General features: G+C 44.1%; 1 protein-coding gene across 1 annotated transcript in view; it reads right to left on the bottom strand.

Moving 5' to 3' along the window:
* The window catches only part of LOC310878991 (chondroitin sulfate proteoglycan 4-like), a 47,351-nt gene extending 33,717 nt beyond the window's left edge, over window positions 1-13,634 (bottom strand). The window contains exons 1-6 of the mRNA XM_083793407.1: window positions 13,576-13,634; window positions 7,975-8,165; window positions 4,291-5,445; window positions 2,564-3,022; window positions 1,664-1,785; window positions 737-845 (exon numbers count right to left, since the gene is read on the bottom strand). Of these exons, the coding sequence (XP_083649533.1) occupies window positions 737-845; window positions 1,664-1,785; window positions 2,564-3,022; window positions 4,291-5,445; window positions 7,975-8,082 (1,953 nt within the window). The 5' untranslated portion in view covers window positions 8,083-8,165; window positions 13,576-13,634. The remainder of the gene's footprint in view (window positions 1-736; window positions 846-1,663; window positions 1,786-2,563; window positions 3,023-4,290; window positions 5,446-7,974; window positions 8,166-13,575) is intronic.
* Between the last annotated feature and the right edge of the window lie 428 nt (window positions 13,635-14,062).

The following is a 14,062-nucleotide window of genomic DNA, read 5'->3' as shown; positions in this document are numbered from 1 at the left end:
TACAAACGGGCAGCGATTAACACGCCTAGACCTGCGTTTTTGGACTGAGAGTCGTGGGGCGACAGCGCAAGAGTATTTACGTGAGTGATCACGTAACGGCTCGTTTCGTGCACACGCCCGCGACTGACTAGACCTGGATTGTCGCGCCCCTCTTGAGCAGACCTGGAGCTGACCTGTCTGCGTTAATCGATGGCCATCTGAAAGTACCTTAATAAAGTACTTCAATACCTTCTTAACTCACGAAGATACTGGATGCTTCTGTCACATTATATATAATAATATTATGAGTATAATATAAGTATGTGTAAATTGTGTAATAATTGCCAAGGGTATAAATAGAGAGTTATGATAGTAAATGAACTAGCTTGTTGGCAAGCAACAGGTTTTGCAGCAATATATCAATTACAATGTAAACATGAACATGTTAAGCTGCCATGGATACATGGGCACGTCATAAACACTCAAAAGGTGGCACATCCCAATGTCCACCTTTTTATTGGCACACACCAATAAATGTAACACCTTCATTGGAGCATTTACACAGACTCAACTCAATTCATTTGAGCCAAGGGCCTTCATTGGAGCATTTACACAGACTCAACTCAATTCATTTGAGCCAAGGGCCTTCATTGGAGCATTTACACAGACTCAACTCAATTCACACACGGTGCAGTACTTTATGGCAACATGCTCTGTCCACAGTCCACCTTTACTTTGACCATGATGTTGAACTTACGTTTTGTCCATCGCTGACTCTGAGAGCCAGCCTAGATGTAGGAACTCCAGTGTGGATGAAAGTGATCTTTCCCTCCTCCAGGTCAGAAAAAGAGAACACATTGATGGGTCTGGAAAACAGAAGAGGGATTATTTCACATAACATTTCACTTATTAACTGATCTGTAAATAATAAAATAATGTTACAGTAATATACCAACCTGTCGCGGTACCAACCTGCCAACCTACCAGGTTAATAACCTGTCGGGACACGCAGATTGGTGAAATCACTCCTCAGCTATATCTGCTATCTATATCAAATGCCGCTTGTGCCACTATTTCTGTGCCAACCGCAAACAACTTTCTTTTTTTTTGGCAGCTAAAGTAAAGTTTTAGACCGTGAGGAGGTCCGACATATGTGGCTGGTTAAGACTCAACTGTGGCTTCCGCATGCGTTGCCACTCAAACTGACTACTGGCCATGGCTTCTGGATGCAAGCTGTTTGAGGGGTGACTTCACCCGCGTGCTCAGGGCACCCGCCCGCGAGGTACCAACCTACAAGGGCACCAGGATACCAACCTGCCCGGCACCAGGATACCAACCTGCCCGGCACCAGGATACCAACCTACAAGGGCACCAGGATACCAACCTGCCCGGCACCAGGATACCAACCTACAAGGGCACCAGGATACCAACCTGCCCGGCACCAGGATACCAACCTGCCAGGCACCAGGATACCAACCTGCCCGGCACCAGGATACCAACCTGCCCGGCACCAGGATACCAACCTGCCAGGCACCAGGATACCAACCTGCCCAGCACCAGGATACCAACCTGCCAGGCACCAGGATACCAACCTGCCCGGCACCAGGATACCAACCTGCCCAGCACCAGGATACCAACCTGCCCAGCACCAGGATACCAACCTGCCCAGCACCAGGATACCAACCTGCCCGGGCGGTCCTCATGCTCCAGATATCCAGCCTCAGTGCTGATGTTTCCCAGAGAGCGGAGCATCAAGTCTTCAGCCTTACTGTCTGGATCTGACACTCTCACTGTGTTGGTGGTCAGCTGTTTGAATGCACGCGCACGCACGCACGCACACACACACATACACACATACACACACACACGTTAGGTGCGTGCTAGACATGGTAGTAAGTGACGAAGAATGAAAGGTGCCATGCCTGTATGTGTGAACCAGGGGGGCAGTCAGCCAGATATTTCGTGAAGCCTCATTTGAAATCGGTAGTTCATATAATGGCCTGTTGTGGCGCTGGGCTGGACCCAAAAAGCCCCATAGCTCCATAGAGGCCCATGTATTTTGGCCCAACTTCACCTAGACTGTATTACCTTAATAAACATGGTCAATTGGTCATGAATACTTTCTTCTTCCAGTCACTAGTTTAAAGTCTCATTTCTAATGTCATAATATTCTTTTTGGAAAATTATGGTCCCATTAATTAAAAAAATGACCATAAAGAAAAAAAACCATCGCGTATGTTCTGAGGGGCGTGGCTACCGTTACAGTCTATGATCGGGATTCCCCTCCCACTCGAGTCAAAATAAAAACCAACGGAGAAGAAGGGGGGAAGTCCCGCCTCGTTGTCTGGGCAGCCAATGGCCAGCTGGTCCAAAACGGAGCCAGCCAATGGCCAGCTGGTACCAAACGGATCTAGAAAGATGGCGATTTACAATGAAGCGATTTCAGGCTTCATTTTACGTTCATGTTAGACCCGGAGAACGCTTTGTCCATATTTTTTACAGTCTATGGTGTGAACACACACACACACACACACACACACACACACACACACACACACACACACACACACAGAGAGCAGTGTACCTGGCGTTTGGAGTTTTTCAGCAGAATGAAGAGGTTCCCCTCTGGCAGACTGAGCTCGGGGGGGTCGTTCACAGGACTGATGCTGATGTCAAACCGGACGGGAACGTTGTTGTCCTTGGCGGTGTCAGGAAGCTCCTTACCGCTGGAGGACACCGAGAACAGGAAGGAGTCCCGCGTGTCCTCAGAGCCTCCGTGAGCGTACGTAACCCTGCCCTGCCACAGGTCCAGCATGCTGAAAGAACCCCTCTCCTCTATGGCAACGCTCCCCCTTCCCTCCACTTTGTCCTTCTTCTTCTTCTTCTCCTCTTCATCGCTGCCCCCCTCCTCCTCCTCCCCGGCCCTCGGCCCGCCGCGTCCCGAGGCCGGGTCGAGTGTCAGGTGACCGCTGAGCGGCGGCTCCTCGATGATGAACAGCAGCTGGGATGGGTGAAGACCCAGCTGGCGTAGGTCCAGGTTCACCTAGATATTTATAGACATGTAAGCCAAGGCATTTCAATTGTGTTCCTTTCTCTTCAATTGTTTTGCTACGATTTTGTTATTATTGTTGCTGTCCGTCTTGCGTTTCCTAGCCATCATTCATTTTACCCAGACAGAATTTGTCCTGCTATAGAGCGTCGCAGTCCCAGGGCCCAGGAAATGATTGCCCGTTCATTTTCCTCATAGGCATTTCAAAAAGTATTTATTTAAAGACCTTTTAACTAAGCCTCGTACAGAGCCAACTCTTGTCGTGACAAATCATGACAACAAACACAATCTTTTGGGCCGAACACTTTTTTTTTGTTGTTTTTCTTCTTTGAAATTATTTGTTTGGTCCAAAATATTGTGTATGTTGCCATGAGTTGCCACAAGCCCACAACTCGAGTTGGCTTTGTCCGCGGCGTAACAGTCTTTAAATAAATACCTTTTGAAATGTCTATGGGAAAAATGCATTGGGAATCATTTCCTGGGCCTGGCGTCGTCATGAAAGGGGGCGGGACTGCGACTCTCTATAGTCCAGAGACCCAAACAGGACATTAACTTAACAGTTTGACTGTTTTTTACGATTAACCCGCATTTTAATCAACCCCCCTTCACTGCCGAGATTGTTGTATTACCTTTAGAGCATACGCTGAATTATTTGGGCTTTTAATCCGCGAAAATCCATCAAAAAAAGCTCCCGTGGTTTGTTATGATCTGTGTGTAGCATCCACCATCTTGGTGCACGCGGAAGACGCACACAAGATTGGTTTCAATGAGGCGTTGCACCCAATGCATTTCCATTGGCCTCAATTTCCCAGAAGCCCTAGCAGCCCACAGCATGTGACGATTTCCGGTTTCGTCATCACAGCGAAGCCATCCAGTCTCATACTCCGCGACGAAGACGGATTTTCTTTTGATTCATTACATTACGGCGGATTAAACACATAAAACAAAAGGCGGGTATGTCCGATACGGCAGCGACATTAACCTGGAGTAATCCATTCAAGGCACGGAAACTGTTAATGAAATGTTGTGTGGCCACATAAAAACATACTTTTAACACTTTCTGTACACTTTCGAAAAAAATCTTCCTCCTAGTATAATTAATCATAGTACCTGATGATCATGTTTGTTTGTTTGTTTGGGGTTTTTTTTGGGGGGGGGGATCACGACAGTGACGACACTCCATTTTTAAATATTTATGCTCTATAAATGTATGCTTAATAAATATAATTATTTATTCAGTTGAGTTGTCTGACAAACTGTACCTTAATGTGCTTAGGTTCAAGTAGTGCTCTGCCTCCTTCCGTTACCTCCAGTGGTTTTAACACGAGGAAGTCGGAGTTCTTCTTCCCGTCGGCACTGTCTGGACCGTCGCTGACCGCTTGCTGTTCAGTCGTGACGTCAGCCTGGGGCTGGTCCGTGGGGCTGGTGGAGGTCAATGCTTCTGGAACGTCGGCGGGCTTACAACCCACAGACACGTCCTTGGTCGCGGCGGCGTGAGGGAGGCCCGTTCTCAGGCCGTTCACTCGGATCTCTCTCAGGCATCCTTTAAAGGATCCCCCGCCTCCCGCTAGCAAAGCTCTCGTTCCCGTCAGCAGCAGCCCCGCTTGCCTCGCCTCTCCCTGGGCTCGGTCGTCCAGGCCTCCCAGATAGAGAGGCCCTCTGAGCCGGAGTCCCTGGAGCTGCGGACCTAGGCTGGCGTTGGCCACCTCCTGTCCCACCGTGAGCTGGACGCTGTCGGGCAGGAGGCGCAGTTGGATCGGGTACCAGGTGTGAATCCCAGGCGGGAGCGAGCGGGAGCGCAGTTGTTTCTTGTTGCCCTTTTCACTGCCCACCGTGGCCACCACCTGGCCATACTTGATCTCTACAGCAACAAACCCTCCGCGAAGGGCAGAGCTGTACAGAACCATACCATTGTCTGCTTTGACTGAGGGGCGCAGCTCGCATTCAAAGAGCCCTTCCTCCTCTGGCACGCCCCAGGGCGCGCGCCGCATGAACGCTCTGGCGCTGACAAAACTGACGGCGTCTTCTTCCGTTGCTGAAAACTGAGGGCTGCAGCCAGGAGAAACCTCGTGGAAGGTTTTGGACCCAGAGTACGGCTTCAGGCTCGACAGCAGGTCGAGCTCGTTGAAGATAACCTCATCTATACAGCCTCTGAACCCTGTGGCGTTGTGTCCTGTGGTGTGGAGGAGGTAAGGGCGAATCAGACCGGCTGACCCACCGACAAAGAGCCCATCCTGGATTCTGAGCTCCTGGTCGGGCCCCGGCATATGGATGCCGGTGCTGGAACTGCGATCAATAGTCATGGAGATCTTATAGTTGCCGTGGGTCAGTTCAACAGTGTGCCAAGCCATGTCACTGTGACGAAGGCCAGGCTCTGAGTGCAGCAAGCGCTCACCTGATCCCAAGTCCAAACGCACCTAAGAAGGGAGAAGTGGAATAGAATCGGAAGATAAATTAAGGGATTGAAGCATACGTCTTTTTCCTTTATTGTTATATTTTATCTAACAAAGAATTATAGACATATGCCAATTAAAACAGATTTTACTAACAATTTCACAATAAAAATCTGTTCTACAGTATAGCTTCTCCTTCCTTTCTCTTCAAGGTTCAAGGTAATCCTACATCCAGTAACACATCATACTCCGAAAGTAGCCGATCTACAAGCTCATAACGCGTAGAAAGCTTGTAGAAAACGCAACACGAAGCGAGACGTCGATCAGTGTGTTCAGGTTTCGCTAAAGTCTTTCCTGGGTTACTGGTGAAATAGGCTTCCCTCCCTCTCACTCTCCCTCCCTAAATGTTGCCTAATGCCGATTTGCACCCAGTGATTTTAGTGAAAACATAAAAAAAACAAGCCCATGGCCTTCATCATAACACACCACTGTGGACAGGTTCAGTCATCAGTTATCAGACAGATAACAATGAACTAGTGTCTTAGTTATCAGATGTTTGCTGCATCTGAGCAGTGTTGCACCTCTATGACACCTCTGATATTGGCTGACAAAATGCCCAGTCTTCACGTATTCAAAAGAAAACAACCACATGCAGTATATGCTGGTATTATTATGTAGCAATGCACAGGAATGACATCTGTAGAATGCACATTATCAGCACTAAAATTAGACTGTCAGGGGCTGTCAGATCTAAATTAAAGTATCATTCCACACAACACAAACACAACTCCTTATAAACCATCTCATATAAGAAACACAACGCCTTAGTAGTAGTAGTTGAAGCTAACATTAAACTACTGTGGTCTTCTCTGTTTCTTTGGTCATGAAAGAACTTGTTCTGTAATGAAGTCATTGCCACAGGGCTCATGGTTTTTTTGTGTGTCTGTGAGCAATCTGACACCCAGCCATGTAAGTTTGATCTTGCCTCTGGCTCTAGACAGGATAGTAAATTCCTATCGGAGCTACAACCGCACATATAGTATGCCAAGGGGATCTCAGAGTCAAGACAGGCAAAAGAGTCCAGCATAATGTACTTGGAAACGTTTGTTTTTAGCATTATTGTTATATTTCAAAACACATAAACTATAATATATATTTTGCAGTATGGGACCGTTCCTGGTGCCAGGGTGGCCCATGTATTACAGACCACAATTAGAAGATGGTCACACTGTAATTAAATGGATTTCTGAGGTGGAGAGCAATACCTCCAAACAGCTCCCAGCACACACGTCTTGCCGCAACCAGAGCCATGCTACCCATACACAGAGTTGCTAATGCCCGGGATCTAACCCAGAACCTTCTGGGCCAAAGGCGAGTGCTCTACCGTACCGACTGAGCAACCGCAACGCTCTGTATGTGACGTAATATTGGAGGTATTGTGGTATAGTGTCATGTGTCAATAGACTATTGACTCACTCAATAGTCCCTGTGTTATAGGCTATGTATCTATCTAAGGTGCTATTTACACGAGGATGGTGTTCATATAAAACGTCAAAATAAAGTATCGTTTGCTGCTGTCATTTAGACGAGAACCGTGTTCTCACGAGGTGAAAACGCAACGAAGTGAAACCACCTCCCAGAGTGGAAATCTTTGAGAACGCCGTTTCCTATGGTCTCCATATAAACAGGCAAAACGGTGAATCCGCAAAACTTATGACATCATGGCTCACGTTGGCTCACAGCGCATATGTTTATTACATTGATGCAGAGCCATATCATTATGAACAAGCCTCCCTCCTCGCCTACAAAGTGCTGCTCATCAGCGATGGTGAATGTAAAACCATGATGTAAATAAAAAGCCTTGTGATAGACGGCAGCCGCAGCAGCAGCGTTTATGTAGCCTAATGTATTATTAAATATATACCATCCCGTGGCGCTGCCCAGAGCAGTGTTGCGCCGCTTGCGCGGCACTGTTTTTTGGCAAATCTAAGCTAGCAAATTTAAAACCATTTCTTCAAAATAAGAGTATCCTCTAGAGTATTGAAAAAAAGTTTAATTTGCACATTAAAACTACAAATTAAGCATTTAAATGATGCTATAAGACACACATTATGTTTCTGTGTTATTTAATTACTTATTTTTACACAGTAACATAATGTGTGTCTTTACAATAGCTGTAATGTAATAATAATACTAATAATGTAGTGTAATCATTATTTAATTAGCGACACTTTTATTCTGAAAGCAACCGGATGTCTTAAATTTGCTCGCTCTCAAACAGGAAGTTCTAGATTTGCCAAAAAGACGGAGCCGTGTTGCACAGGCTTGCGTGAAGGGGTTCTTCTTCTTGTACGTGGGTGATCTGTCTATTTGGCAGCCCGTTATCGCCACCTAGTGACATTGTAGCATAATAGCACATTATAGCATAACGTGTGCGTTCTCGTGTAAAGGGTAAGAAAAAATGAGAACGCAACGGGACTTTGACGTGTTATATGGAGATGGTCGCCGTCTAAAAGAGGCCTAAGTGATGCTCTCGCATGGGTTCAGAGTCACCTGCAGGCGTCCAGAAGACAACTCAAGCAGCAAGAAGTCCTTCTCTCCTGCGGCCAAGAACAGCAGCCCTGCCGGCCTGGAGGTTCGAAAGCGTACGTGGAGAGACATCTGACTGGACGCCTCCGCCCTCCGCAGATGGACGAAAGTATCCGCCCTCCGCAGATGGACGAAACTATCGCCGTAGAACGAGGCTGGAGAAGCAAGAGGTTGGTGGTGTTACAGTGCATGCTCCACAGACTGCTAACAATGTGAACCCGTTTAGACCTGGAAAGACTACCCTATGCGTTGTTATACCTTTCAATCCGGGAACACATCTGTGTCATTTTAGTTGTTGTTACTATATTATCATCTCTGTCGCACAGAAACGTTTCAAATTTGTATGGTTTTTTGTTTTAGTTTTAGTTTTGTCAATTAACCCATTCTGACCGGGCACCCATTTTGGTGTCAGCATCATGTTATGCTTTAGCTATATTTAAAAATAGCAGATCTACAAGCTCATATCGCGCCACCGAGTGGCGCGATACGAGCTTGTAGGTCTGCTATTTTTGAAAAAAATCTAAGAACGACTGACATTTTTAGAATCTGATCTCAGGTCAGAATGGGTTCGTCAGACCAGCGTGTGTCCAGTGGAAACCTTGTATGAATCTGATCTCAGGTCAGAATGGGTTAAAGCCCTATACTTCATCATACAAGAGTGTCACACAAAAGTAGTGAAAATAGCAAATCTACAGGCACACAATGCCTGGCGATGCGAGGCATTGTGCACTTTACATCGGCAAGTGTCACTACTTTAAATCATTATTAAAATAATATTAAAAAAGGGATCGTTTTTGACATACAAGGTTTCCACCCGACAACGATATATCAACATGATTAAAGAAAATAGGTTTTTGACTAAGTAACTCCATTGGATCCTCAAACTATGGTATATACAGTACATACAGTAAATAAATCAGTGGACCTTGTGGACCTTTTTGGGAAGAGACACCATTGTGTGATGGCATGTAAGTATATTGAGCTTAAATTGGAAGAAACATGACAACCAGTCAGGTCAGATCTATGCATTTGATAACATTATTCTCTTCGGTTGAATCCCATAAAACTTTTAAGCATACAACAAAAGTAACTAAGTAAAGTACGAACTTGGCTAATTCAAGGCTTCAGCCAGCACTTTGGACCCATTCCGTTCAACCATATTGATTGTCTGGGTGTTTTAAGTGCTTGCCAATAGTTCTAGTACTTTTTACACCATGTCTCTGAATTCAATCAATGGAAGCTAATGCACTTTAGGCCAGCATCGTGATTCGTGTCTAGCAACTGCACCTCGTTGGTGCCAATCTGACAACGCTGTTGCCCCACATTTCAATGGCTTCGGTTCGGTTATTTGGAGCAGTGGGTCATTAAGCCAACAGGAAACAACGTGACATTGAATTAACCACTTAAAAGAATAAACTTCGTTGCCCGGGGTCCACCAGCATTATATCCTTGGCCCCCTCCTTTTTTCCTTCACCAAATCACGTCACCGAAAATAGCCAATCCTGCGACGTGCTGTGAGCTTGTAGATCTGCTATTTTTGGCGAATGTGCACCTCTTTTCACCGACTGTTTGCCTACATGCCCAGAATAGTAGGGATGTGAATGTGATGTCTCAGTAAGACAGCCCTCTCCCTATAGAGACACTAAAATTTCACGCACCCAAATGAGAGAGCGGCCCCACTTCTGGTCCGTTACAGCGGTCCATTGAAATTCAACTGTAGTTAGCCTACTTTTAAAATGTAACGAAATTAACTGAATTAAGACTATATTGATTTGAATAAAAATATGTTTCCAAATGTATGAAGTGTCTTTGTCAACTTGAATGAGTTACCCATAATGTTACCAGAGCAGAGGGGAGACGGCAGACACGCTTTTAAAGGGACGTCACTGCCTTTACGAGGCTACGAGCGTCGACTTTGAAGAGTGGAATTCTCAATGATAAATCCCGATCCCGACTGACATTCATGTCTATATTTTGAACATGTCACGGGCTTACTAATATGTTCTACCTACCTCGGAGCTCCGACAGTGTGTTTTACCGTTGTCAACTTGTTGTATTTAAAGGTATATTCAGTGATTTCACTCAAAAAACCTTAGGTTTCGTTTTTGGCTGGGACCTAAGCCTTTCATCCAATCAGGATAGAGAGCCAAAAACGAAACCTAAGGTTTTTTGACCCCCAGGGGTTAACTGGGGACAGGGAGGAACTCCTTATATGGTCAGCACACTCTATAGTGTTAACAAAAAAATAAGTGATATTTGAATTAAGTGAAATCACTGAATATACCTTTAACTTGGCTGAATAGTTGCGAAAATAACCCAGCAAAAGTGGAGGAGCGGCGTATCCTGACATAAATGAGTATTAAAGGAGAATTCCATGCTAGAAGGCTTTCTTACCTTTCTTTGTAGTTGTTACGTCCCCAACAAAGAGGTCCAGGTGTTATTTTGTGCAAAAGCTCCTTATTGGCTATTTCCCCTACCATAAGCTCTAAATGAATTGCATTGAATTGAATGGGAATTGAATGGGGCTATGGGGGTGTTGTGCTAATTCGCATATTTCCATCGCTCAAAATTACAATGTTTTTGTATATATCCTCTCTTCACAATGTAAATAATATCCCAAGAGGCACAGTTTACTACTTATTTCGATGGAAATAAGCGAATTAGTGCAACACTCCATAGCCCCATTCAATTCCCATTCAATTCAATGCAATTCATTGAGCACTTATGGTAGGGGAAATAGCCAATAAGGAGCTTTTGCACAAAAAAACACCTGGACCTCTTTGGTGGGGACGTAACGACTACAAAGAAAGGTAAGAAAGCATTCTAGCATGGAATTCTCCTTTAATAATTAGTCTTGCAAGATTCTGTTTAGATAATTTTCCACAAATACATAGCCTATAAAACGAAACACAACAAATATAACTGGGTATTGAAAACCTCAAGGGATGCGATTTACAATGCTAGCACTTTTGAATCTCTGATGGAGTATATTATAGTACATTGTGGGTTGTATATTGAGATGGCAGGTACAGTATGTGACATTGAAAAGAACAAATCAAACATATGGGACACATTATTAGTACACAAAAACAATCGTTACAGCCTCAGTAATGGACCAGTGAAATTAGGGTATTTTATGATGCCTCTCATAGGGATTGCATTGACAGCTGCAGTACACCATTCTAACAGACCTGAAGTGGGGCCGCTGTCTCATTTGGGGGCGTGAAATTTGTAGTCCCCGTGTGTCTCCATCCACAAGGAGGAGCATTATGGGAATTGTAGTCCAGGAAGGAAGTGAGCCCAGTGTCCATGACATAAAATTTTAATATCTAAAACCACATATTTATTACATACATAAAGACCTCAGGAAAGTGTTCTAAATCTTCTAAACGTCATTAACATATATTTTTTGCAAAAAGGGTGAAGTGTCCCTTTAAGAATATAGCAGCAATAGTAAATAGAAGGTAAAGACAAATAGCAAGTTCATTAGCACACTTAGAAGTGCTTAAGTTGAAGGTGCTGTCTGCAAGGTTCCTACAGTATGCTTTCAAATATTGTCCAGGATGTGTGTATAAACTATTCTCTCTCTCTCTCTCTCTCACACACGCACGCACGCATAAATCCGTTATGTTTTGCTGTCTTCTAAATCATTCAGTACCCACAGTATTGCTGTATACGATTCAGCACCACAGAGGCGTGGAGAGCAGCAGAGAGAGAGAGAGAGTGTTCAATTTTAATTTGATATTTTACATGTCCATCATGATTTTGCATGACATGTTGCTTTGGGATGAGAGTTATGAGTTGCATTCAGATTTGAGCATCAACGTAATGACACATAAATGGAAAGGCTCTCTCTCTCTCTCTCTCTCTCTCTCTCTCTCTCTCTCTCTCTCTCTCTGGAATTTATTTCTTTATTATGTCAGCATGTTGGCACTGGAAATACTGTGTTCTTTAAAATGTGTCCCGTAAGGGGACGGGCTGTGTTGAGGCAGCTAGACACAGAAATGTAAGTATGCATTCATCCATGTAGTGTCATTAGACATTACTTGACAGTCAGCACAACAGTGCAGCTGACATGCCAGGGCTCTCGACGCAACGCTAACAAGTCCTTGTCATTAAGCTGCATGTTGTCACTGTTTCATTATAACTGCCCCACTGATGTCTGTCTCTCTGCATCTCGTCTAATCTCTAATCTGTCTCTATCACATTATTGGTAATCTGCCTACTGTCACAGATACGCCTCTACTACTCTACTGACATACTCGTTCACATCACATGACCAGGGCCGGGCGATTTGATATCCTGACTTTCTTGAAAAGAAAGTGCATTGCAATTTTTTTTGCCAGTTATTATTATTTATTTTTGGTTTTTGTCCACATTGTTCAGGTGGCTGTAAGACTTTTAAGTACAAGAATTCCACTGCCTGCAATGTTGCCACAGCTGTAGCCTACTGAAATTGCATTGTGACAAAGTAAGACCAACATGGAGAGGTATTTATTTTTCCCAATGCTCATCTGCCTTATAAATAAATAAATACACAATTCTCCTTTGTCTTTTACTGTTTACTGTAAATGTTAAACATAATTCACTGCCATTCAAAGCACTGCCGTGAGAGACTGAGAGTGTTCATGTATCTTCCTCATGACTGACCACTATAGAATCCAACCAAAGTGTAATCCAGAACAATAAACTGTATCTCCATATGTCTGCACTCTGCGCACAACATTAGACTGGATTACATATTATTAAGCTGCCAGCGATCACTGACCACATTGACCACCAGTGGTGTAAAGTAACTAAGTACATTTACTCGAGTGCTATACTTAATTAAAATTTTAAAGTACCGGTATATCCTTTTTTATTCATTTTTATTTTACTGGAGTATTTCCAGTTTTCAGTACTTTTACTTCTACTCCATCCAGGCAGATATTGTACTCCGCTGCAATTATTTGAAAGCTTTAGTTTCCAGTTACTTTGTAGATTTTGATTATTATTACAAAACATACATAACCACTTCAGGCCTGGGCCTATATACCGTATATACATTCAAAAATAGCTGATCTGCAAGCTCACAATGTGTCACATCACGAAGCATTGTGAGCTTGTAGATCAGTTTTTTTTTTAAAATACATTTTGAACTTGTGAAATGCATGGGACATTCTCCATAATGAGTACTTTTTTAATTTTTATTTTGGTACTTCAAGTATACATTGCAGTATTGGCATTTGGTACTTTTACTTTTTCCACCACTGTCTGTGGCTAAATTACTATTACAAAAAGGTAGTTACTTTGTAGTACTTAAGTACCCGTTGTTTTTAAAGTGGGACCAATTTTGGACCAATAGGGGTCCTCAAAGAGGTTTCAGGGTGTTCCCAAGTAGTTCATATATTCAATAAAAATCAGTCATAACCACTCTAAAATACTTTTTTTAACAACACAAATCTTGTCAAATAGGCTACTTTCCATCATGGCATGAAAATGTTTAATTGAGAACCATGCACATTATATATAGGCCTATAAGTGTGTGTGGCCTGCAGTCCTGACAGGAGTGAAGGAGTATCTTACCTGCATATACTTGTCCTGTGCAGAGTAGACAGACCAACAGCAATTTGGTCACAAAATGTGTTTTTCTGTGAACAAGCAGAGAACTCCCCATCTGTAAGAGCTAATGGTGTCCAATTCATTACACTGCAGAGCGACATGTGAATGTTTCTGAACGCTCCATTCTTGTTGTCTTCACTCACTGTGCAGCACTCGTTCTAATAATCATTTCACCGCTCACACACACACACACACACACACACACACACACACACAGACACACATGTGGCATTCTAGTTCTACTCCTGACTACAGCCAGCCTACAATTTACCTGTGTGTGTGTGTGTGTGTGTGTGTGTGTGTGTGTGTGTGTGTGTGTGTGTGCGTGCGACAAGAGGCTCCACCCCTTGGCTGCAGCACGGGGAATGGGGCGGGGTCAGGTGTAGACGGGGCTGGACATCCTAATCAGACAAACTGCCCCATCTGCTGGACGACTGCAAGAAGTACAAAT

The sequence above is a fragment of the Protomyctophum parallelum genome, assembly GCF_964188405.1.
Source record: "Protomyctophum parallelum genome assembly, chromosome: 21".
Lineage (NCBI taxonomy): Eukaryota > Metazoa > Chordata > Actinopteri > Myctophiformes > Myctophidae > Protomyctophum > Protomyctophum parallelum.
Note: the sequence above shows the minus strand (reverse complement) of the source record. Positions and strands in the feature narration are given on the sequence as shown.